This window comes from Micromesistius poutassou (assembly GCF_964030765.1).
Source record: "Micromesistius poutassou genome assembly, chromosome: 7".
Lineage (NCBI taxonomy): Eukaryota > Metazoa > Chordata > Actinopteri > Gadiformes > Gadidae > Micromesistius > Micromesistius poutassou.
The window spans coordinates 9,719,999-9,744,834 of NC_140277.1; the positions used below are offsets into that span (position 1 = coordinate 9,719,999).

General features: G+C 43.6%; 1 protein-coding gene across 1 annotated transcript in view; it reads right to left on the reverse strand.

Annotated features, from left to right (window-relative positions):
• Positions 1 to 234: 234 nt before the first annotated feature.
• Positions 235 to 24,836, reverse strand: part of sorcs3b (sortilin related VPS10 domain containing receptor 3b) — a gene marked incomplete at both ends in the record, with an annotated part of 47,313 nt that continues 22,711 nt past the window's right edge. Inside the window, 21 exons of the mRNA XM_084470193.1 lie at positions 235 to 299; positions 5,042 to 5,202; positions 5,733 to 5,838; positions 6,853 to 6,952; positions 7,220 to 7,354; positions 8,402 to 8,514; positions 8,951 to 9,074; positions 9,387 to 9,520; positions 10,545 to 10,731; positions 11,618 to 11,789; positions 12,356 to 12,469; positions 13,683 to 13,816; positions 14,332 to 14,449; positions 15,171 to 15,278; positions 16,187 to 16,278; positions 16,841 to 16,917; positions 17,200 to 17,302; positions 19,090 to 19,236; positions 21,471 to 21,650; positions 22,298 to 22,387; positions 24,453 to 24,571. Coding sequence (XP_084326319.1) covers positions 235 to 299; positions 5,042 to 5,202; positions 5,733 to 5,838; positions 6,853 to 6,952; positions 7,220 to 7,354; positions 8,402 to 8,514; positions 8,951 to 9,074; positions 9,387 to 9,520; positions 10,545 to 10,731; positions 11,618 to 11,789; positions 12,356 to 12,469; positions 13,683 to 13,816; positions 14,332 to 14,449; positions 15,171 to 15,278; positions 16,187 to 16,278; positions 16,841 to 16,917; positions 17,200 to 17,302; positions 19,090 to 19,236; positions 21,471 to 21,650; positions 22,298 to 22,387; positions 24,453 to 24,571 — 2,579 coding nt within the window. The remainder of the gene's footprint in view (positions 300 to 5,041; positions 5,203 to 5,732; positions 5,839 to 6,852; positions 6,953 to 7,219; positions 7,355 to 8,401; positions 8,515 to 8,950; positions 9,075 to 9,386; positions 9,521 to 10,544; positions 10,732 to 11,617; positions 11,790 to 12,355; positions 12,470 to 13,682; positions 13,817 to 14,331; positions 14,450 to 15,170; positions 15,279 to 16,186; positions 16,279 to 16,840; positions 16,918 to 17,199; positions 17,303 to 19,089; positions 19,237 to 21,470; positions 21,651 to 22,297; positions 22,388 to 24,452; positions 24,572 to 24,836) is intronic.

Genomic DNA, 24,836 nt, shown 5'->3' on the forward strand with positions numbered 1-24,836 from the left:
GACTACATCTTTTTTTCCTTCAACGTATTTACGTACATGTTAAAAGTCCAGCTTTGTAGAATACTTGTTTCTTCTTCACGATAATAATATTCATGATAATCTATGAATGAATGTCAAAAGTGGCGTCCCATGGCAGATAACGGTGTTTGATGAACACGTTCTGTAAAAGCGAAACATTTTCCTCCCCGATCGGTACACCAACCAGCCTGTACTTACTCTCCGACTACGACTGCGTCAGACGTTAGTACAGTTCGGAAACTCCCTTGTGATCACTCGCTCCATGTTTCTTCCCATTCCTCCTGGGAATAAAGCGACACAAACACAATAATAGGGCTGAAGTGAGGGAAAGCAGAACATATTTGAGTCCTAATCAAAGGATTGTTTACCAAAGGATTGGTTATCAACCTCGCAGTTAATGTAGCCATATATCTGATTCAATTCAACTCATAGTAAATTAGATGCATGTCCTTAAGGAGCATATAGGGGATAGGTGGCATCTTGCTCAAGGATGCCTACAGGCAGGGCTGGCCCGAGGCATAAGTGACCTAAGCGGCTGCTTGTGGCCCCCTGGCCAAAAGGGGGCCCCCAATCGTGTGTTGTTGTTGTTTTTTTATACAGAATGTGATATGTCTTAATAGGGCTTCCTTAATCATACAAAATGGGTTATGGGTTGATGTCTAAATGGGGCCCCTCAGGTAAATGTCACACGATATGTGATATATCTAAAAGCCCTCTAAATCATGAAATTGTGCTTATGCCACAATATCTGTGGAACCCTGAATGTATCTAATCAAGTATGGTATATATATATATATATATATATATATATATATATATATAGTATAGGCTAGGCCTTTAAAGTAGACTTATGCCCCTTTTCCACCAGTGGGTATGCTTCGGACCCAGCACGCCTCAGCCCAGTAGTGAGGGTGCGGAGGACCCCCAGACCCGCCCCACTCCCCCATTTACATCCACTTTTGCACAAATTGGAGGAGGGGGGTCTTTATGCATCTTTGCATAAAGAGTGCCATTTGTGTCAATTATCATCAAGCACAGATGACTCCCCGGTGGTGGGAGGGGGTGCCCCAAAAAGCTTGAAACAAATTCTGCTTATGGCCCCCAAAAGGCTTGGGCCGGCCCTGCCTAGAGGTAAGATATCCCGCGCAAATTGAACCCAGTGTCTTTAAACTGGGAGTCAAACACCCTAGCAACTACACTATATCCTACCCCTCAGTGGTGGATTTAAAATGTCAGCTGTGACAGCGCCAGCTAAATTAAAAACACACCTCAGAGTATCCTTAACACATGACATTTACATGATATTAACCTTTACGTGAATTTGTTCACATTTACCTCGTATGATATGATACTATAACCTACGTTAAGTTTGTTTTTCTTATTTATCTGTGCCTCAGCCCGAAATTGGCAACAAGTCTGCACACGGTAATGAAATCTATTAGCAGGAGCTTTCACAGCCGGAAGCGACTTTATTTAATCAACATAGCATGAAACTGAAGTCACACGCTGCTCTGCCCCTTTGAGAATAAATAGTTTAGATAAGACAATCCGCAAGGAAAGAAAAAACCTGGAAGTTTGCAAGGTCGTGGGAGAAAAGTGAGGGGAAATATAGTGGCGGTAAAATAAAAGAAAAGGGATAAGTGCTGAGTGACCAGAAAAGTGGCCCTGTAGTTCCCCTCGCTGGACAGTCAGGATCAACGCGGAGCTGCTCTTGTCAAGCAGACTTCACCGCTGACAGCTGGGGTCCAATTGGGTTTCCTCTGGGAGCGATCACCGCAGGTATCCGGTATCAACCACCCCCTCAAAATAATAAATAAAAACTTTGCAACTTGTCAACTTGACATTTGTTTGAGACTCAGGCAGGTGCATCATTTAAATGATGTGCATGCACACTAACACACATAGACACGCCAGCGCTATGCTTAAACTACTCTCAGTGGGGGGTTTTAGTTTTGGTTTACTTGGACAACTTTGTCAAAGGCGAGTCAGACGTGTGGTGAAGGCCAAAAAACTTTGGTGCAGAGTCATTTAATCGCACGGTTGAGGAGAGGCGGGCGGACGGCATGCTGGCCTCGTCACACAGTCCTCATTCTTTTAAGTTACGCTCCTACGATCCGAATATCGTTTGCTGAATACTCTGTGACGAGAATGTTGATTTACAATCATTAAATGGTAGGAAGACTGGTAGAAGTTGGAGACGCATGACCAGGCGGATCAACAATACTGTGAGGGAGGCGGACATGTTGGTAATTGGGTTGTCAATCCCAGCTGACTTGTTATTGTTGTTGTCATAGTGCCTGTGTATATATTTTGATTGTAAACAACTCTTACTTGTATTGCGATGTCCAATTCCACAAACGTATTGTAAGTTGAGCCGATATTGCATGTATGAATTAGTTGGAGCCGCTTTGGACAAAAGAGTCAAGCTAATTGACTATATGTTCATTTCATTCAGGCTGACAATTTGAAAGACCAACCCAGCTTGAACCCAGCCGGAACAAAGACCAACCCAGCTTGAAGCCTTTTCATTTCAGTCTGCTCCAACAGTCAATTCAACTTTTTCACTTTGATCACTTTGGTGTGACCCAGCCTTTAAGACCGACAGAATTCGACATTTGAGCTAAACCATGCAGAATATCATGAAAATCCAAAATGTCAAACTATATCTCGTTTCATGAAACAATATTTATATCTAACTTCACCAAACCTGACTCTTGGAGAGAATATCCAACATACCGTCCAATTCTACCTGTGTGTTGAATAGCATCTCTTTGAAAATGTACATTCCATCCATGAAAGATGAGTTGAGAAGGTTTGAATGTATATGAATGTGTGCAAAACATCATCTTCACATTATAGCGATCGCCAGATGTTCACTGAATTACTAACTTCTGACAACGTTTGGTCGTCATATGTCAGAGTCCCCGATGCAGGACCAAAGAAAAAAATAACTTGCAGTGTATCTACGGTGGCTGCTCAACACGGAAGTATGATTATAGTATAATTCAACCTTTAGCTTTGAGAGCTTCCTGCTAGAGCAGCCGCCCCCGCGACCCGACATCAAATAAGTGGTTTGAAGATGAGGATGAGGAGCTTCCCTCAAGACTAAGGGCCCTAATTTAGACGGTCTAAAATGCACGTGTTTTGGCGCAAAACAGAAGTAGCTTTGTGGGCGGTTCTATGGCGATGTTGCTATTATGACAGCGGATGAATGGCTCTTGCACCTGACGCAAATCTAAAATGGGTTGGGCTGAAACCCGTAGGTGTGTTTTGGGTGTAACATGCAATAAACCAATAAGAGTTCCATCTCCCATCCCCTTTAAGAGCCAGCACATTTGACTTGACGAGTTGTTATTTTGACAGTGCGTTTGCAGTCTCCGCTGAGACAGATGCATGGCTCACTTCAAATGGCTCAGTTTATGGCCAAATAATAGGCCTAATTCACACATGGAATAGCGTTTTCTTCTCCAACTTCAGAAACACTGATTCGTCATGTCAATTGCGGCAAAGACAACTTAACACATATATGATATGCGGACACAGTCCTGTGGCCGCAACTGTGGGTCTATTTAATGATATGCGGCAATACATTAACAAACATAGTTTGTTATCAGTATTGTATACATTATCGTTATCGACTTGTGTTCATAATATTCATGTTTCCCCCCCGTTAATATACATCGCCATGGACTGTATTATGTGTTACGTGTTTAGTTTGCGTGTGTTTAAACAGATGGGCGCGCACACACACACGCGCCAAGCATCAACCGCATTCATTCATTATTTTAAACACTCACTTGCGGTAAAACTATGTTTTCTCACGATCAAATACTCATCAATCCTAAAAGTTATGTGTCAAGAACATATGTGTTTGGTGTACGGTGTTTGCAGATGCATTGATTTAAAAGTACAACTTACTGCTGTATCAGCTGTTCTTTCCCAAATCATTTAACCAATCATTTACCCTAAAACTAGATTTTGTTTTGGAAGGCTGGAATATACTTTGCTCAAATTTATTATTGTTATTATTATTATTTTAACGCATGGCATAGCCTACTATACTTCATTCATGTTCATTCATGCAGCCCTATCGGAAAAAAATGTTTCCACATTCCACACGCTATTTCTTTTTTTAAAGATTTATTTTTTGCATTTTTCAGCTTTTTTTATTATAGAGAAAGACAGAGAGGCAAGTGTGGAAGATAGAAGGGGAGACATGCAGTAAATGACCCAGGCCGGATTCGATCCTGGGTCTCTGCGATTAGGACTGTGCCTAATATATGGTATGCGCCTTAGCCCAGTTCACCACCGGGGCGCCCTCCACACGCTATTTCTATGCAGTTTCACACATATGAACAATCTTTGACATCATAATATTTAAATCAGGCTAATCGTTTACATGTTTGTGCTGTTTATAGCCTACGTGTATGTAAGCATATGTTGCAGTTCCGACCTGCCATGGCACGTCAAAATAGCAACACCAACTGCGCTATCCGCTAGTGAATTTAGACCAGCGCAATTACATTGGCGCAATTTTTAGATCACTAAAATAGCACCAAGTATCATTTGCACCGGAACACACCTCTGCTTTTCGCCGACACGCCTCTCCAGGTGCAAGTGTAGTGGTGCCTGTTTGCTATGGGGGAAAATCAGCTTTGCGCCGGGTGCAAACTAGCAACGACACATGCGTCGGTGTAGAAAGTCAATTGCGCTGGGTGCAAGATAGGGCCCTAAGTGAGTTTCACTCTAGATTAAGAGAGCTTCACTCTAGATTTAGGCTGAATTCAAATAGCCCATGTATAGCGATTCGACACACATTCCCTGCCTAAATCTCCAGATGTCTTCCTTGATCGCCATTTGAGCCACTGTTCCAATTGTTGACACAGTGCTCAACACTGCTGCTCAAGGAATGAATATTATCATTGCACATTAGAAAATGAGTTAGCCTTAGAACAAAGCCTTAGAAGTGCTTCACTCTAGACTGAGGGAACTCTGTTCTAGATTAAGGGAGCTTCACACCTACCTCTGCTCCTGATCTCCAGCTCTTTCTCCAGGAGGTCCTTCTGGGAGGGGAACTCACTGAGCTTGACCTTTGACATGCTGTCATTCTGACCCACCGTGCTGATCACTTCCGGGTCCTTCTCCTGGCTGTCCTCGGCCTGCACGTGAATCCAGGGGATTTTCCTAACCACAGAATTAGTCAAATTATAACAATGATGATAATAATCTGGTAGCGCTTATAAGGCTACATTTATCAACCCTTAATTAACATTACTTACTGTAGTAATAAGCATTATTCTTAAGCTTTTAGTTTCTGGCCCAGACTCCCCCCAGAGGTTCTGCTGTAACATAGTAGGACTGCTGGATCCCAGATTGGGGTTACCCTAACCTAAACTCTATTCAATCATGTATAAATGAATACCTTAGTTGACATGAACCCCTTTAGTAAACCATTAGTAAATGAATACTAGACATTAGTTATCTGTTAATTAACAGTTAGTTAATGCTTATTGTTGCATTAACTAATGTTAATTAATGGTAAATGAATGTTGCCTTATTGTAAATTGTTACCAATAATTGTTATTTCTTTTGTTATCTGTATCAGGGTATGCTATTATAGTCTATTTAATGTATATTTGCATCACGCCTTTAACAAACACATGGGTGTGAGGATACAAAGCGTTGTTGAAATGAGTAGGCACACGGCAGGACACCTTTTAAACTTGTAGATGAAGAATGCGGCGAGGCCCACGAACACCACCGACAGCAGCATGAGCAGGGCCGGCCCACTGTGGATGGAGCCCGAATCCACAAGCGGTGCTGGAAAATAGCCAGAAAAAAATCCAATAAATGTGACGTTTGCTCGGTATAATATACATCAGACTTCTGAGTCGGACATGTTTAGATGTGTGATTGAAAAATAATTGTCTTCTTTTTTAATTACTTTGCGGACGACCCTTTACAGCAGTATCCCCAGGGGCCAAAATAAGGACACTCTCTCCCCAGGGGTGCCCACATACATCTTTGCTTAGTCATGCTTTTTAAAGTGCTGAGGTGTGACATTGAAATCACAGGTCCTTCCCACCCTCCACCTCCACCCCCTCTGCCCACCTAGAAGATGCCCATGAAGGGTGTGACCTTTGGGGATCATCTCTGAAGGCCCTCCAGACCTTTTGTATTCCGACAACCAATGAAGACGGATCTGCTGGTGGATGAAAAGGGTAAAGCCGACGCCGGCCCTGCTTGTCCACGTGTTTTAGCCATATGCTAATATCGCATCGACCGACCCCGGTTGACTATCAAATACCTTGCATGTCAATCATCACATTGATCACCTGTTTTCACAGAGACCTGATAGAGACCTGAAGTTTGCCTTGCTACATAATGTATTCGACGAGACATGGATAGAGAGAAAGGGAGGAGTCCACATTTTATGGTAAGTTGTGTTTATTTACAATAACTGCCAGGGGAAAATGGTTGATGTACATTCATTGTGCCTGCAGTGCATGAGGAGGCAATACAGAGCCTTGTAAAACAAAGATGAAATACATAAATCAATAAAGAATACATGTACATAGGGTTCATGGTGGAAAGGAGAGTCTTGTTGTTAAGGAGTTTGACTCCCAGCAATATCCTTGATTTAATCCCTACTGTACGCCGACTAACCTGTAGGCATCATTTATAATGAAGGATACACCACCTGCCTGTCCTATTCCTGAATAACTTGTATCTGAATTCACTTAGAGTTGATTTGGATGAGAGCGTCTGTTTATTGACTTAGTTGAATAGTAAGGCAGAGAAAGTATTTTTACTTTGCTTTAAAACCAAACTCACCCAGCGTTTGGTGCGTCATGTACACAATGATGCGTACTTCAGGCTTCAGCTCAAACTGGATCAAGCCTTGGTTCAGGACGTTGATGAACGTGTCCGATACCTGTTTGAGGTCATAAAAACACAGACGCACACAAACGTAGGCATACACATATACACACATATTTAATGGTAAAATGAGCAGAACGCAAATAGCCCAGGCAGGTTATTCATACAGCACACTTCAAGCACAAGGACTTTCACAGTGTGTCTCATAGGCAAGGATGACCATTTTTAAACATTAAAAGGACACTCCTTAAACGACATCCAGACAGCGCTAAGCTTAACCGCTTCCATGTCCTTGAAGGACTTTCGCGAAATGTCTCCGTACCCTCTCCAGAGCTTCCTGTGCGCTCTTCTTGTGCTCGGACTGCGTGTGCGTGTCAGGCAGAATGAACAGCTCCCCTACAGTCGGGAGGCCAGGGTACAGCGACACCAGGAGCCGATCTGCTGGGAAGCCGGACGCCTGCATCCACAAGTTACCATAGGATAAAGATAACAGAAGGATAAGGTTAAAAGTACTCAAAATGCCTTCTCGCTACTGGCCCCTTTGGTCGGTAATTGAACTGCAGTCTGCTCAAACTCTTGCATTCAAAGCACTGATATAGTGCTTATATAGAGCTCCGTGTGTTGAGACAATAACAATCATAAACTTATGTTCATTTTCATCATAAATAAACGTTATTTAAAATTCTGGTGGCATGGAGTATAATATCATAGATAATGCACATAAAATGTACAAATTATGCTATGAAAGAACTGACATTTTTGGACATCACTTCCTTCCTATTTTCCTGTCAAACCTGTCCTGGTTCAAACCAAACAGAAATCAGCCTACAGGCAGTAGAGAGAGTCGGGGAAGGTCACATTTTTTGACATGATTAAAAAACTGATGGGAGAAGGGAGGGTTGGTTCTCTACTTTTCCAATATAGATTTTTTTCCTATATATTATACATTTTCGCTTCTAATAAAAAGTTGCATAGCCTGCCGAGTTTTCCGTCCCAGCATTTCACTGCACATAAAGAGGGAATGACGAATACATTCTTTGTATCTTTAGCCGCATACTCGAAGGAACCACGACTTCCCAACATTATTCTTTAATAATCAGAGCATTCATGAATAATACTGTAGAGATGCAATGAAACAGCCGGTAGCAGTGTATCCCTTTCCTATCGCATAGCGAAAAACACTAAAGGATTCTGCATAAAGAGGATGAGGCTGCTTGTGCAAAATACATGACCACCGGAAGCGTCTGGGCAGCATAACAACTTCTCCTCTCTCTCTCCTCCCTCAGCTGCTATGGACTGATTGATGAGTGAGTTGAGTCTATATCTTTTTGGTTGATGGAATGACTTATTAATTGGTTGTTTCATACATTTTGGTTAATTGAGTAATTCATTAATTGACTGGTTTAGAGCATTGTAAAATGCAACATTGCCTTTTGGACACGCCAGAATGTGACATGTGTGTCACATGGAGAAGCATTGTAGAAACCCTTAGAGGGGGCTGTACCTGAGCCAGGGTCCTCCGCACCACCCGCCCCACGTCAGCCCTCCACTCTCCGATGTCCGGGTTGTGGTCGTCGAGCGCCGGCGAGAACGACAGCAGCAGCGACTTGAAGAGCTCTGGTGGGAAGTGCGAAAAACATTCCGGAAAAAAAAATAATGTGTCGTCGAGTTGAATTGCCTATTTTATAATTAGATTTCTGAATAATCCCTGCATGTAGTTTAAGTGTGTCTTTTATTTTCGGGGAGTCAAAGTTAATTGCTGTCGGAGATACGGCGTTCACGGAGCGTGACATTCTGCTCATTAGACATGGCCTGTGTTTGACATTAACACGGTGGCGCTTTCAACGTAAGCGCTTCGCTTCAAGTGCTTCTTTTTTCCTTTTAGCATATTCATGTTCACATCGATTGCCCCCTTCCCAATTAAAAGGTTATTCTGCCATTTTTTTTACTCTCTCTCTCTCTCTCTCTCTCTCGCTCTCTCGCTCTCTCTCTCTCTCTCGCGCTCTCTCTCGGTCTCTCTCTCTCTGTCTCTCTCTCTATCTCTCTGGCTCACCTTTGACGGTTATACGTTTTGAGTCCTGGATGACGACTCCCCCGGAGGACAGCTGCACTGTCACCTTACTGGTCCCCTCGCTCTGGAAGGTGTGCGACACAGTTCCCTCCAAGGTTATCAGAGGCTGTTGTTGTTGTTGTTGTAGTTGTCGGTTGTTTTTTTCAAACGGAAGAAGGGGAGGACACAAAAAGCCAAAGTGAAAAATGTACATTTTAGCTATGATACATGTTTTTTTTTTCTTGTTAGTTCCGGTTTTTTTTTTGCCTTTTTTCATAAGCACAGGAACAGCAACAGCATTCAAACAGACACATATTCTGTCATTTTCCTCTTCAGTTCATCGGAAGCTTGGCTGGAGCATGGCATTAGCAGAGGATTGCCCCCGGTATGAGACTGCGGAGGAGGTGGGCGGTGGAGGGATGTTGATGGCCATCGTTACCTCGGAGCTGTTGTCGAACCACCAGAAGAAGGTGAGTGTTCTGGAGTGGCTGGGCCACACCACAGCGGTCAGGTTGACCTCCGTCTGCCTTCTCACCACCATGGGAGCTGAGAGATGAACACGCTCCACTGGACCTGAGGCGCCCACACACATATACATTACACACACACACACACACACACACACACACAATATGCACACAAACTGACCCACATACATTATACACACACATTCAACACACATATACATTACAAACAAAGTATACTATATACACACACACATATTCACACACCAATCCCAACACGCCATACACACACACTATGTACACAAACCCACACGCTTACAGGGTCAACAACTAGCAAGACAGATAAACTACCTTCGAAGATGTTTATCCACCACAAAGGGATATATAAATACAGTATATACAGTGGAGGCCATTGAGCACTCTATAAAAAGAGTCAAAGCTCACAAGGCTCCAGGGTTTTTTTATTTTTCCTGAAATGAAAATTGATTCCTTGTTAACGAAAACAACTGGAAAATCCATGAAATGATCGACAGCCACAGGTTGGTGCCAGCAGCGAGAAATGTGAAGATATAAATCTAATGTTTCATTTAATTTGTTTATGAACTTTTGAGCCGTTCGTCAACCCATGATTGAGTTTGTTTGCGATTGTAAGATAATGCCCAACTGCCAACTAAGTGGAAAGTCCAAAGTTAACCCACACACGCACTGCTCTGAACCTACCAGCCAGCCGGGCTGGAAGGAGAGCTGAAGAGATGGAGGGTCCCCATTTCTTGGAATATAATTTATTACATAGTCTCAAAATGAAAATCCCCCAAAATTCAGTGTAATATTTCCGTCGTCTTTGATACCCCATCCCCACACGCACCCAGTGAGATTAATCAGACCAAAGGAATCAAACACAGATTGGTAAAGACAAGGCTTTTAACTAATATCTGGCTGTTTAGATTCCACAGTATGCAGTGGAAACTGCAGCCGGAGTCAAACTACAACTCTGTTTTATTTTAAAATCGATTCTCAGCATTGAAGTGAATAGGAATCGAGAATCGACTCTCTGGCGGTCGACTCTCCATTATCTCCAGCATGGCCAGAGTGACTCAGCGGGAGATTCCATCTCCCTCCCTGTGGGGACGTACTGGTGATGTGTAGGAACAGCGTGCTGCTGTCCGACCCCTGGCTGTTCTGGGCGAGCGCCGTCACCCTGTAGATCCCGGTGGCGCTGTAGACGTGCTTGATGCCGTCGCTGGTGCGGCTCAGGTTGGAGTATGTGATCTTAATGCCATCCCCGAAGTGCAGCTGGATGTGGGTCTTCTGAGAATCCCCCTTTCAGGCCCAGAGATAAAGGACAAGGGGTGTCTGTCAGATGGGCTTAGGTCTGGATTCTCCTCCCAGACCGGGAGCTGAGTGGACACCACTTAAGGGTACGAGATGTACTTCAGGAGAAATCTGTCAGAAATATTTTTATATTTTTGGAGGAAATAAATACATGAGGGAGACGGCAACATGGAAGCTGACTAGGACGGAAAGACTCTCCCAGACTACTACTTGTCCCATGAATACCACTTATTAACACTATGAAATATTGTATGGTGATACATGATGCATCAGTATTATAGGATCGATACTCTCACATCAATAACTATGAATATGATAATATAGAACAATTTTTTAATTTTTTTTTATTTGATACTCCAAACAGGGGAGTTATATAATATTAGGAAATGAATACCACATATTCACCAATTAAAAAATATATATACACATAACAAATCCCATTTTAAGTTGTCTATATATAAAAGCCTGTCCAGGCCTTAGTCCAGAATGTCCAAAGGTGCTAGGTGGTACAGTTCTTTAGATGGTACAGTCTTTCTATTGGGGCTGTATTTCATCTAAAGCCCAGTCAACCCAGTCCAACTATAGATGCTACAGTTTGAAAATAGGTGTTACAGTCCGTCTTTAGGTGGTACAGTCTGACTATGTTTCAGTCAGACTATAGGTAGCAATTTGTGTATAGATGGTACTGTCTGACCAGATTATAAAGTCTGTCAAGCAATGGTACAGTCTGTCTATAGCTGGTACTGTCTGACTATAGGTAGTACAGTCCATCTACAACCCTGTCTATAGGTGGACTAGTCAGTCTAAAGTAGTCTATAGGTGGTACAGTCTGTCTTTCGATGGTACAGTCCGTCTCTGGTTCAGCCCCTCTTACCTGGTCCAGCTGCACCAGAAAGGTGACGTTGGTCCCAGTGGGCGCGGCCAGCTCCCCCTGGCTGGTGGACAGGCGCAGGCCCTGGGGTGGGCCGGGCTGACAGGCCTGCCTCCTTGGGGAGAACACCGTCCTCCCTCCCTCCTTGCAGTTATTGGATAAAACCTTCCGATACCTTCATCAGAGAGACAACATCAATACCAACTCTGAGTCAATAACAACAACAACAACAACAACTACAAAAGCTGGGCTGTTTTTTTTTACTCTTTCTTCTTCTGTCTTTTAATACACAGCCCAGGGTGGACGGGGAAAGCTCAAAGCTGTTGTATTTTCTCTCTTCCACTCGCTCTCCTGTGGATGCATCTGATGTAAAACATGACCCATATTTCTGTGTATTCCTACGAAGTTGCAGGTACATCAAGGGTGGCAGAGGAGACTCGACTCAATCTCAGTGGTAGTAGATAGAGGGTAGTAGAAGAGACTAGACCCAAACTCAGTGGTAGTAGATAGAGGGTAGTAGAAGAGACTAGACTCAAACTCAGTGGTAGTAGATAGAGGGTAGTAGAAGAGACTAGACTCAAACTCAGTGGTAGTAGATAGAGGGTAGTAGAAGAGACTAGACCCAAACTCAGTGGTAGTAGATAGAGGGAAGTACACTAGACTAGACTCAGTGGTACTAGATAGAGGGAAGTCGACTAGACTCAGACTCAGTAGATGGAGGGTAGTAGGCTAGATGCTCACCCGGTGCTGTTGAGGAAGCTCTGACTGGTGCTGCAGCTCTTGGTGGTGGTGTTGGGATTAAACCAGAAGGCAGGGGAACATTTTCCGTCCGCTTGGCGGTCGAAGCCATAATCGCTGCCAAAACAACACTCAATCAACGCGACCCGAACCACGCTAATGGAATAATTACAGTGTTGGTAGCCGGGGCGATACATCACCGGTTCATGACTCGATAAGGGTGGCGACTGAACACGCGACAAGAAGCAAAGATCAAAAGGAATTTAGGGACAGATGGATAAAAGATATTTCAAATGCATTTAGCAGTTCACTTATTATTAATGAAATTCGAACAAGTCATTTGACATTATGCTAATTTGAAGACGCTTTGCAGAGTTACTAACCTACATCTAAGATTTGCATACTTCTAATTAATTCTCCTGACAGGCAGGCATAATATAAATTTATCATTTTATATATATATATATATATAAATGAATAGGTCCCTGGATCATGGGATTTGTTCATTCAGTGTTAATGGGCCAATATGCATGATATTCTAGTAACTGGTTAGTCAAACTGTTCTTGGCTCAAACCCCCAACATCTGCCGACTATATGTAGGCATCCTTGAGCAAGATTCCCTCCCCGACCTACCTGATCCTTAATGACATTGGTCTAAAATAACTCACTCTGAGACACTTCTGATAATTGACTGCCGTGTCAATTATTAAACATGTGAACCGTTTGGGAAGATGAATGAATGGATGGAATGGATAAATTAACAAAAAAGGAAATAGTGGGGAAATCATACACCCTTTTGCAATGGCTACTGCAAAGGGGAGTGAAAGACACTGGACTTGGATTGGAGGGGGGGGGGGGGTTTGTCAAATGACTGAAGGAGCACTAAGAGAATCTTATTCACCCGGGGGAAATGCCCTCCATCACAACAAGAATCTAGATAAGCGGAACAGAATGTGTGGCGAAGTCTGGATTCAGATAAATATTAATAAGAGGAAGACACACTTTATCCATCCTTTAGAATCCCCCTATGGGACCGTCCTCTGCAGTGGACCCGTTCTACCCTGCCTGGAGCAGCGGGCTGCCCCACAGGGGACCACCGGGGCCCCAGTTCCAGGGGGTAGGGCCCTCGCCTTGTGTGCGGCCGGCGGGGCGGACGTGTTAACTTGCATGTTCTGCGTTGGGCCCGCAAGGAAACCCGCGTGGACACGGGGAGAACATTTATTCAAGAATACATGAATAAACAAAGGAGTGACTGGATGAATGAATGATGCATGAAATATAATTAATCCATTTTGCGTTATGATGACATTGTTTCCAGAAGGGATTTACCACTCAAAGTCGTAGGATCTGCAGGGGCAGGGCTCGGAGGAGTAGATCCTGGAGTAGTCCTGGGTCAGCATGCAGCGGTTGCCAGGCCTGCGCTTCATGTACACCTGCTTCTCCCCCATCACACACGGCTCGGCCTGGGGGGAGGGAGGGGGGAGGGAGGGAGAGGGGAAGGAGAGGGAAGGAGAGGAAGGAACCAAAGAATGAGGAGCGAGACGGAACAGAATAGAGGAGGAATAGAGAAGGAAATAGGGGAAGAGAGAAAGAGTGGAATAGAGTGAGAAGAGAAGAACAGAACAGGATAGAAGGAAGGATGGAGGACACAAACAAGCAAAAAAACATGAATAGACAAAAATAAAGATATAGGGGGGAAAGCAAGAAATCAACAGGGGAAGAAAGAGAAGAAGAAAAAAAGGACGAGGTGATGGAAATGACAGACACAGATAGACAAAGAAATATATAGGGGAAGATGAAGGAAGAAAGAACAGAACGAAGGCGAACAGAAAATACATAGTAGTTATAAGAACCACCACTGTCATGTGACCGTCAGCAGGATTACGCTGTCAACCCCCGCCGAGTGTCTCTTGATGGTGACACGAAAAAAAGGCATAAAAGTCGATAGCCCTCCACATGTCAAGAGGAGGTGCGTTACCTTGTTGTGTAAGTGCCATGTCTGGTAATCACCGTCCATACAGCGCCGGCTGAAGATGCCCTTGTAGTCGATCTTGATCAGCTGCCACTCTGACCGGTGGCTGAAGTGTCCAAAAAACCTGTGGGGGGCAGGGGGCGATGGGGGACAGACAAGACAACATGAAATGGGAGATCTTTTCTCCTTTATAGAGGACTGGTGTAGGATCATGGCCCCTTATCTGGACGGAGTGGGGGGTGACAACCTAACCCGTCGTTTTTATTGTCGGCGACTTGTCACGCATGGGATGAGGCTCAGAAGATAACATGGGTTTTTAAAAAATGGTTTTATTCCTGAGGTGAAAACAACACAGACAAAGACACGTAGCTGAGAGATGGGGTTGGTATAAAATGGTGTGTGCTCAGCTGTGATCTATTTCTAGCCGAGCCACGCACCGCATCATAGCTGAACCTATCACGCGTGGCACTATCGTGGCAAACAAGACTATTTTGATCTAAAGTTCATGGAGAGAAAAAAAGACAAATCTTGGCTCTGGTTCTAGCTGCTGGCTGTGTTTGGTGGCATTTTAAATCTAGTGAAGGGTAGCCGGCATGTTCAACTCCCAGTCAGAAAGGTGCTGGGTTCAATCCCCCGATTCCCGCGGCTTAACCCTTTTGAAGTTCTTGAGCAAGATGCCCTACCAGCCCTTAATGACCTCCCTCCACCCTCAAGGGAAGGCTCTTTTTGGATAAAAGACTCCACTAAAGGACTTAAATAATAAATCATTATTTCAGCTCAGCAGCTCTTCTGGAGTGCAATGGGTTTGTTCTTGCCGTGGAGTGATCTGGGTTCTGTGATCTTACGTGATGATGTGGTTCTCAGCTTCTGGCTCCATCATCACGCCGTCCACATACAGAGGCGCCAGGGAGAAGCTGTGGCGAGTCCATTTCTTCCCTTCATCTAGACTGATCCTATCAGGGACAAAAAGAACAAAGGACAACAAGTTATCAATGCTTAATGTCCTTCTGATTCTAACAGCTGCCTGTGTGTGATTGAATTGTGATTGAGTACTGCTTGAAATATTGCTCCAATGGGCTAAGAATGGTCTAAAATGTGTGGATAGTGTAAATAAAAGTAAACATTAGGCGCAATACAATCCTAGATAATACTAATGAAATAGACACAAGCCCAAAAAAATTGCTTGGAAATAAAGGCATATGAACACAGCACAATTCCATGCGAACAGAGATAATAAATAGTGAAACAAAACACCCTTTCTAGAAAACTTAATTCCTGGAGACGGCAGAGGGAGTGAAAACTGGGGAAATCAAAGTATAAAGTTTGACAAGGTGTCAACGACAAGAGAACCTGGGCGACGCATCTCTCGTGTTCATATTCCACAATGAAAAACCCTAATTTACATAAAAAACTCTGCTGGAATAACAACATCCAAGGGCATAACAAAAGCTGTAACAAAACACCTCCCTCCCTCTTGCTGTGTACCATAGCTCTGTTGATGCACACAAAGGCACTGATGTGTCAACTGTAATCATACCTTTCTGATCATCGCCTCAACAGCAAAATAAAAAAGAAGTAAACGTTTAATGGGGAGCGCTGTGAGCTGAGGAGAATTCCTTGAATGGGGGGGGGGGGGGAGATTGATTGTCTCCATTGAAATTGGCAGCAAACAAACACTTGTGCGAAGGTTCCCCCCCTGATAAATTCCCACTAATGCATCTCAAAAGAAGATGGAATGATTATGAACAAGCCTTGGTGAATGGGCATATATAGGCTCATCTGTGGTTATAAATGGTTATTTTTGTGTGAACAGTGAAGTGAAGTACAACAGTCAACAGAAGAACAACAATTGTTCTCTCACCATAAGTGGCGAAGGGGGGTGGTGGAGTGGAGAACGGCCAGCAAAGCACCGCCATTGTCCAGAAACCAAACGCTGTGCTCCTCCTCGAAGATCTGCAACAAACACACAAACCTAGCGATTGTTAGTGCTTTGCACTCGGTTCTCTATGAACATTCGCACTGTACCGACAGCAATGTATATTTTTTCCATTTACTCATGACAAATGTACTTATTGTAAGTTGCTTTGGATAAAAGCATCTGCTAAATGCCCTAAATATAAATGTAAATGTCAAAACTTTCAAACCACAGCAAACACTTGCGATCGGCAATGCATATCCACCTTCAATGTGAATGCACTGTATCTATGTTTCATAATGGTTCCCAGAAAAGTCCTGCAACCCAAGCGTGTATTTGCTACCACATCATTTTAACCCTCCACATCACACAACACACTCATGGGGTACAAAATAATGACTTCATTAGTGTGTTTATATATACAAGGCCTTTGCGAGACCTTTCAAGCATTGTTAATTATTTTGTAATCAAGCATGCATCATCAAGTATCTATAGCTTATAAATGAGCAATCTCCTGCAACCCCGTATGCAGTCAGCTAACCTGAGTAGGTTAGCGACCCCAAGGAACCACGGCTGTACATTACTAGCCAGGTATCATACCTGTCTCCAGTTATTGGCTGCATCAGATGTTATAAACATCCCAAGGTTTGTGGAGGACAGCTCCGTTCCAATATTTCCTGGGTGCAGAAGGATGAACGGTGAACAAGTAGAACCATGCACCACATGCATACAGAAGCTCCATTTAATAAAACATTCACATATCTCATACATTGAATCCACCCTTTTAAATGAAAGGACTTTTTTTTACTGTATTATTTCCATCTGAAGAAGAAAAGTTTCATATAATGTGGCAATATAATGTTTAATTCGATGCATCGTTGCCCTCCTTCCCACCATGAGTGGCTCATAACTAATCATTCCCAGCTACTATAAAAGCTAGGATCTGGGAGTCTCGTCACCTGTAGCAACCACGATCCCGGGCACTGAGTCTTTGCTGGAGATGCGTCCAGATGTGTAGGGGTTCTCTGACATCTCCAGATGCAGATGCAGTGAACAAAATGGCTGACCATAAAAAAAAAAACAGATCCTCATCAAGAAGGGGTCTCTAAACAACATGAATATGCCTCGTCTGAACAGATGGAAAACTAAAAGATTAGATTTGCCTGCTGCTATATTTTACCTTTACAGTTTGAGCAATGAAACAATGGCGCTTTGCTCTACTCATCTGTCTGGCAGTAAAATGAGAGTGAAAGAGAGAAAAGAGAGGACACGACGGAGGGCATCTGGATTTTTTTCCCTCCTTCTCGAGCAGACAAGGCATGTAATTAAAATTCCCCAAGATGCACTGATAAATCTGGCTAAATTGATTCAAATCATCTCGGCTTATCTCGCAGAGTGAAACGTTTTGTGGGAGAAAAATAAAACGTCAATAGAGATTTTCAAACAAGGGGAGTTAGTTGGAGAGGAGCACGAAGAGACCTCGGGTGTAATAGCAAACTTTGTGTACCAAACGTCACCTACCTTCCAAACATCACCCTGGTTCTACAGAGCACCTTCTCTATCGACTGTTGGATGAGGTTAAATTAATATCAAACATATATACTGCATGTATAATAAAGGGAGAGGGCAGGCACAGGGAGCACTTGCTTGTAATTCGGTATAATCTAGCCGTCATTAGTCAGGAACCGACGGTGAGGGAGTAAATTGAATTTACACAGGTTAATGGAGGTCTCACCCCTGCAACGAAACGTGACAACGTGATGCCCCGCACACTAAGCCACAAACATTCAAATAAGTCTCTTCTAACCAGCCGTTTCCTCCTCTGCTTAGGACTTGGAAATATAGCTTTTTTTATCAAATAGAAAGAAAGATGTGCAGCTGGTCTGGAGGAGCAAAGAGTCAAATGAAAGTCTCATTTGACTGTCTGCAACCAGTCAAATGAGATGCAGCCGACCAATCAGAAACATTAGCTTATTTGAATTGATCAATTATATAACATTTATATTTGAGTTGACCAAGCAAATCTATTTGTTTAAGCTTAACAAGTCAAGTGCTGCGATTACACCGAAGCCGTAATTCAGCGACGGTTTAAATTGCTATGACGCAAGTCAACGCACAAGTAGGAACAATCAACTGCATGCGCCACTTGACAAGCAGCATGTCCATCTCCAGTGAGCAGCAAAGCGTTACGTTGCACAGCGCCCGGCCCTGCTCCGTCGACCACGTCTTTGGCTCATCAGCGGCACGTCGGGAGCCACAGGAGCTGTCTGTTCACCGCAATTATTGTGTTTTTGCTTTTAATATTGTTAGGTGATAAGGCTAATTATCACACCGGTCGATTATTATTTTTTATTGTTTCAACAATATTTATTAACACTTTTTTCAAGAGGGTAGCTGTGCCAAAAATTAAATCAAACAGACATTTGAATGTTTGGGGAACAAGTCCTCGCGCGTAACCTGCCTGAATGGGAGCCGGTGGAGACCGCAGCTGCAGAATCACGTCTTTAATCAAATCATCGTTTTCCCTTTTAATTTCTGATCGGATTTTAATAACGCAAAAAGCAGCTTTGGGACACCAGGCGTCCATAGTGTGAGAGGAGGCCTACTTCCAATCACCACAACGCAAATAGGTGATCTGAACATTGTTTTAATGCCATTGCACGGCAGGACTATCGCTTTTCACCCAAGGAGTGCTGTGTACCAAACCGTTATAATTATTAGGAGGTAGGGCTTTCTGGTATATTTTGTCTTCATTTACACAACAAAGTAGCTGCTGAATACATTCACTGTTAGAATGTGTTCACCACACAACACACCACTGTGTCTTGTCTAGCAGGGGAGTAACTCACCAATACGCAGTGGAGGTTGTTTCCCAACACATCCGTGGTCGGGGCCGGCAGAAGGGCCCAGGTTTGGCCCTTGTCGTATGTGATGAAAGTCTTCACTCGGTTGTCTATAAGCTTGTTGGTCAGGTACATGCCGTGGATGCCCTCCACCTGTAGAGGAAGCAAGAACAACAAGGTTTGATGCACAGAACTTTTGTTCAAAGTCTATCCATTTTGTGACGTCACATTTAGGAGTGGACACAACCACTCTCACATTTTTTAACTCAACTGTAAAGAGACTCTAGTTTTTAAATCTATCCATTTGTGATGTCACATTTAGGATCGGACACAAGCACTCTCCTTTTCAGAATGTATTCACTTTTGACATCACACATTGAGTTGACAAGCCCATGTATAATGTCAGAAGGGAATAGATTGTTCAAATAGGGTGCACGGTGGATAGTTTGTGTATATATCAACCATCATTCTTCTGGGTGGACATTCCCACTTGTGATGTCAAAAATGGATAGATTTAGATAATAGGCAACCACATCCCTGCTTCTAGAGTGCTCACTGACAGAGACTGATGAAGATAAATGTACTATAAAAATCCTCCTGATATTTCAATAGGAGGCGTTCTTGTGTAACATCAGTCCTGGCCTGGTGTTAAGGGATGTTTTTTTTGTTTTGCTTCCATGTCTCATGGTATTGTGTTGGGATAGGGATACACCAGGCTGGCACATATGGGTAATTCCCAAAACCTCCTGGCCACTCCCTTTTGTGGGGGACAGAAACACTCAGAAACAATCCTCTAGATGTGAATGTAATTTGATGTGTGTTTCGATAACAACTTTGTATGCATTCATTTCATGTTAAACAACACCTCTGCATTATAGACATGTCCGGTCATTATTGTGCTACCTTACCTGATGTGAGTGTTTGTGATAGCTTAATAAATGAAGGTTGATCGGTCAGCCTTCATGCACCTTCATGCCCCCCATCTCGGTGGATCCATGACCCGACACCAGTGGCCGGACGTTGCTTACGGGACATTTGCACAAATTTGTATATCCCAACATCTACACATATCTGGACAACTACATATTTGTGTTTTCCAAAAAAAGAAATTGGGCATTTTGCTGTTTCTCTGCTAACGTGAAGTCTTGATTCTTCCCCCAAAAGGGGGAGTGGCCTTGGTGACACTCTGGTGTCAGACGCTCTGACACACTGGTGTACAGGGAGTAATTATATGCAGGTGGAGGTAATTGTGTGTTAATTTAGCCACACCCACGATTTGGTTTTGTTTGGAGGGCAACCAAGATGGCTGCCCTGTGGAGAGTGAGAAGCACTCAAACTAGGCTATATTACTCAGAACTATTACCCTGGAAATCCATAGTTCTCGCGAGAGCACAATTTGAATTTGCTCAGCGAGTCACTCTGGGAACGAGCAATATACTCATTCCCCGATTGCCCTGGGCCAGAACATTAACCGATCACATGTGTATGTGATATAGACGGGCCAAAAGCTGTTTCAGCAAGAGTCTTATCTATTGGTTAGCTCCGCTGGTCTAGATACGTCACCCCTTGTATTCTTCTGATTGGTCGTAGTGTTTCCCAATTGCGTGCAGTGATATTTTAAAATGTATGTATTTTAAATGCTTGGTGCCTCCCCTCGAGTTGGGCCATTTTCATTACTCATTGCCAAACCCTACAGCTTTCTAGATGTGGGACTGGATTTCCAGGCTTAAAGTTTAAAGGGGAGGGGGGGAACATTTCAAATTGACTTCTTTGGAGATTACTTTTTATCACATTGGATTACCTGATTGGATTTATGTTTGCACCTTTCCTGCAATGAAGTATTTTGGGTTTCCACATGGATGGATGGAACCTTCATCTTGGACGTTTGGTCAGGTAGGTCGATCTATATTAGTTGCAATATTTCTTTCTTTCCCCTTTGAGTAATGGGACTTTGTTTCAACGTTACGTGGGAACTCAAACTGTTTCTTGCCAACCGCAGAGCTACTATAGTGGATTTATTTAAAGAACTCTTATACGTGTTGTATGGACGTTGGCTCCCTACAGTCTGCTGAATCCCTCCTTATCTTCAAAACACGTCTGAAGAGCCTCTCATGAACTGAGTGTGCAGTTCTTCATCTTTAAGAAAAAGAAAGAAAGAAAAAAAATATCGACTTGTCTTTTTTGATTCCTATAGCTTCAGTTTTTCTGCACTCTGTCCAGTTGCTCGTCTAGAAACTTGGCTCATGCCTTATTTCTTCTGTGAGTCACTTTGGAGTTAAAAAAAAGAAAATGCAGCACGTAGCATAAGACTGTGTGTTGGAGGGCTACCTACTGGCTACACTGTAAGCGCACTAGTTTCCGGAGCCAGCAACACATCCGGTAGGTACCTTGTAGAAGTCGACCAGCAGGTTACCCGCGGGCCCCCGGCTGGTCCTCAGGTTCTCCAGGGAGAGGGTGAAGTAGACCCCGGGGGAGTCTGAGATGTACAGGCTGTATGTGTGATTCTGGTTCCACTCCTGCACCGCAGCAAACACCTGCTTCTCGTCTGTACTGATGATGTGCATGTCCTGAGGGGAGGGAGGGAGAGAGAACTCTACAGTCCATACAGATCCATCTGCAGATAATATACAGACTATATTGCAGGTTTGTCCTCTAGTGATCCACATATTTTGTGTGTTCAAATATAAATAAACCAATTTGTTGTCCAATTATTTTCAGTGATTAAGTTAACTAGTCTATTTTCAAACATGTAACATGCGCAATAGGGCACACAAGGAACAACCTGACCAAATCTAAAATATCTCCTAAAACATTGCTGATTAATTAGTTTGACATTAGCAGAAACAACATGTGTTTAGAGGTAAACAGCACGTCCAGTCGTGCTGACTATCTGTTAGTCACAAAGCAAAAACAACATTATCAAGGCTTTTCATGAATATATTCTAAATGATAATGGAACGGAAGATGAAGAAGTAAGATGCACGCACACACACAAACACACACACACACACACACACACACACACACACACACACACACACACACACACACACACACACACACACACACACACACACACACACAGCAAACAAAAATAAATCAACAACAGATAATATAGAGAGCTCATGCATTCGGCAGTGACAAACAGCACAATGCATGACCCGCATGATGAGATGAAACGCATAAGTGTTTGTGTTGTTTTCTGGCTGCTTACCTTGGGAAGACAGTATTTAGGCAGCTGCATCTGCTTAAATGGCTCCCTCATGTAGGACACGTAATAGCTGGCCCTCCCCGACTTTGTCACCTTGGAAAACACAAATACAAAGACGCTGTAAAAAAGACATCCAAAAATAATGCCAAGGCAATCTTAGAATCTGAGAATTTTAGAATTACATTCCCAGGGTGTTGGTTCTGAGTGAAACCTGAGACCACCACTTGGATTATTTCTCATTTAGGGCACTTCTCTCAACAGTCAATGAATCTTTCTCACAGCTTGAGGACTGTAGCACCAGTAGGATTAGGAGAACTAATGTGAGTAGAAGTGTTACACTCATATCGGAACACGGTAAACTAAATGTATATCTAAGGTTGTTGTGCCCCAGAGATAACTAGATGAAACACTCCCGTAGGACACATTTCTCACACCACTTGACTCTCCAATACAAACGATCCGGCACAGAGGAAGGCAGAGAATAATAACACTGGCCGAGGAAAAAGACATCATTATCCCCATTAGCATAAAGCTAAGAGGCTTACAAAACACGGCGGCCAAACGTGCCTCCGTAGCCAGTCTCAGTTAAAAAAAGATTCCTTATGCATTTTCCACTTTTCGCCTCCACTTACGGCCCACAGTGACACTGTGATTGCTTATTTTCTAATCAAGTAGAGAGATGGTGTTTGTCCCTAACCACACTACATTAGGGCCCCTAATAGAATAATCTATCGAAAATCAATGGACTGGCTATTCCCGAGCCGCGCTCCTCCAGGATGTTGCACTTGGCCGTTCCCCTCGGTCCCCGGGAGAGCGCGGAGATGTTGAAGACTGCTTATTTTGTTGTAGCCCCAATCGATAACCTCATTACTCTTTGTCAAGTTAAATCTAACTGCCCCTGAGCAACGAAAGTCAGGACAAAGTCACTGGTGAGCCACCAGCGCCGAGTGTGGAGACACCACACCACCACCGTCCATGTCCAGTTTGGTCTTCTCCCTTTTCTTTTTTCCCTTCAAGTCATTCGCTGTCATGATCGCATTTCACAGAAACTCTGTTCCCAAATTGTATTGAAGCTCATTTTTTTCTATCCCACATCGTTGTGTATATATATATATGTATTTTGTCCCATCAGATTGAAGCCATTCCAATCAAGTTTGGAAAGTTAATAAAGTACGCAGAGAGGGGGAGAAATTGGGTCAGCGATGTGATATTGCTGCTGTGACATCTTATCATATCTGCAAAGTCAATTTATGGATAAAGAAATATAGGGGGGGAAAAGAAAATGCAGACACATGCAAATGTTTATTCTTATTGCAACGAATGCAGAGTGACTCACTCTAAAGTTAGGGAAACATTGCTGTTATTGTGTGTGTGTGTGTGTGTGTGTGTGTGTGTGTGTGTGTGTGTGTGTGTGCGTGTGCGTGTGTGTTGGGGGTTTTTAGTCAACGTTATTTAGGCAAAGTGCATCACAACGGCCCGCAGAGACACAATCTCCCTCGGCTGCAGAGGGAAATCAATGACGGCAGAGGACACTGGAAGTTTGCGTTCTAACGACATGGCCGGCCTTGGCTAATGAGACCAAGGTTAATGTGAACAGTAATAAGGAGGACGGCAGAGCGTCTCGCAGACACTCTGCCATGTACAGTCCGCTGCCTGGCCCACTGTACAGAGAACAGGGTCCCGGGCTTCAGCTCGTTGCCCCGGGTAACAGGTGTGTTAAAATACGGGAAAATACGGACTGGATTCACAGTTCTGTGGGGTGCAGTAGCTGTTGTGTGGTGGTTTTGTCGCATAGTGTAGTGTAGCGTAGCACCACATAGTGTGTATAGTATAGTAAGCTTATCTTAGCATAGTGTAGTATAGCAGAGTAAAATAAGAGATCACATAAAATAGTATGTTATTAATCTGTTCAGGTGTTATCTCCCATATGAGATTAATCAAATACTATAGAGGCGGTTTGATTTAATATAATAAAGCATAGCATAGTGTAGTAATGTGTTAACAGTGCAATTCAGTATATGAAAGCATAGTATAGTATACGATAGTACTCTATAGTTTAGATTGAGATGAGCCTGGTATACTAGTACTGTACAGTTTATAGCATAGTATAGTATAGTAGTGTTTCTACACAGAGTTTCTACACAGTTTCTACACAGACCTGGGTGAAGACATACTCGTCCTGCACCACCAGGGAGTTGGTGTCCACGTAGCCAGGGAACAGGTACTGCCGGTTGGCCTCTGTACAGCGCTGGGCCCGGCACCTCACGTACTGGGCCCCTGACAGGGAGAACACATTATCATCCATTTGGATATCATTTGGTACTACGTCTCCTGCCTGAAAGAACATGCATTACGTACGAGGCGTGCGTCGGAAGGATGCAGTATGAGCAGCAGGAGAGGGGCCATTTAAATAGCGATTGGAAAATGGCTCATGTCGACCGGCCCGTCTAATAATAAGAGCATTTGATCCCGTCCCCCGTGGAGCCGTTGAGTGCTACGTCGCGGGGTGATAGCCCCCGTCTCCTGGGTACCAGGCTCTGGG